Source organism: Brassica oleracea, unplaced genomic scaffold (genome assembly GCF_000695525.1).
Source record: "Brassica oleracea var. oleracea cultivar TO1000 unplaced genomic scaffold, BOL UnpScaffold02999, whole genome shotgun sequence".
Taxonomy (NCBI): domain Eukaryota; kingdom Viridiplantae; phylum Streptophyta; class Magnoliopsida; order Brassicales; family Brassicaceae; genus Brassica; species Brassica oleracea.
This window is the reverse complement of record NW_013619525.1, coordinates 1-1365: the sequence shown is the minus strand read 5'-3', so window position 1 is coordinate 1365 and position 1365 is coordinate 1. Positions and strand designations below refer to the sequence as shown.

The 1365-nt window shown below is 38.1% G+C and overlaps 1 protein-coding gene across 1 annotated transcript; it reads right to left on the bottom strand.

The window, feature by feature from the left end:
* Positions 1-312: 312 nt before the first annotated feature.
* Positions 313-1345, bottom strand: LOC106321785. Its single transcript, XM_013760021.1, has 2 exons — positions 1131-1345; positions 313-715 (listed from the first exon to the last, which is right to left on the bottom strand). The coding sequence occupies exons 1-2, from the start codon at positions 1305-1307 to the stop codon at positions 341-343; spliced, it is 552 nt and encodes a 183-aa protein (XP_013615475.1). The 5' UTR covers positions 1308-1345; the 3' UTR covers positions 313-340.
* Between the last annotated feature and the right edge of the window lie 20 nt (positions 1346-1365).

Below are 1365 nucleotides of genomic sequence, written 5' to 3'. Positions count from 1 at the left end.
AGTAAGAACATTTTCAAATTGGTACTTCTCTTTTAATAATATAGATAAAGTCCACATGTCTAAATCTAAATTGTACATATAGAACAATTTTTATTTATTTTTAACATCAAAATTAAACATATAAATCATCTTAACAACATATTTTTCCAACAAATAATTAATTCATCCTAGCATTACAATATTTATATGTTATGGATAGTTTGTAGCCTGTAATTGATTATCATTATCATCATGCATTCTGCTGATTGTTTTAATGAAACACCTTCGTCAAGCTTTTGGTGGATTTGTTTTTTTTTTTTTTTTTTTGGTCAAACCATGCTTGCATTTATCTTTGAAAAGTTTAAACTCCATCAAAGGAGGATACATAAAAGCTACTGCGAGCCAAACACAAGAAGAGACATAACATAAATGATAGAATGGCGATACATATCACAAGAAAAACCATAAGAAACCGTATCAAAACGGCTTCATAAGCTTCTCGAAAGATCGCATCTAGTGTAACCCATAGGACTAAACACACTGCACCAGACGCAGAAAAGAGCATTCGATGGGAGGAAGATCCTTGCAATACCAACGACGCTTGTTCATCCACTTCACTCCATATAAGAGGAAATATTGGGAAATGAGACTTCTCCAAATATGAGACAAATGGGACATCATAACTCGCTACAATCATATTCATCGGGCTGAAGATAACAATGGGTTTCTCATCCACCTGCCACCAAGGAGAGAAAAAACAAAACACAACACCAACAGTCGGAATGGATATCATAAGAGGACTGCAAACTGCAGTAAGAGATCGCACCAGGGTGACATAAATGTCACTAGAGGACACCAAGGTGGAACCAAAGGAAGCTAAGTCCATTAGCACATCACCACGAAACACAATAACATGGGCAACTATCAATGTTAAAATATATTTTTTATCCCATGCATCCAACTCGCTTAACCAAATCAGCTAACAAATATTCCCAAATCATATGGATTTGTCATAAGTCTTTCAAAACACATGTAGCAGATATGATAGCACTTGAAAGGACCGGAAGGAATCCGAAAAAGAAACTGCAATCTACAGTAAGGAGGCCACGTAAGAACCCAAAATCAAGCACCAAGGAACTCAAGAGAGTTACCAAATTGGCTTCAAAATGGAGTAGTGGCCGAGGCAGAGAAGAGATGCTTGTGTCAGAGAACGTACACACCGCACTGAAAGTTAAAGCTCGTGCCAAAGGTTGTATCTGAAGAAGCATAGACACATCAGGTGGAGAAGGGTCAGGCGGCTCCAAAGGAACCACTTGGGCTTCAACCATGACATGGCCAGAGCAGCAGGAATGACTGGCGAGACAGGTTAATGCAGAAACAGAGCAC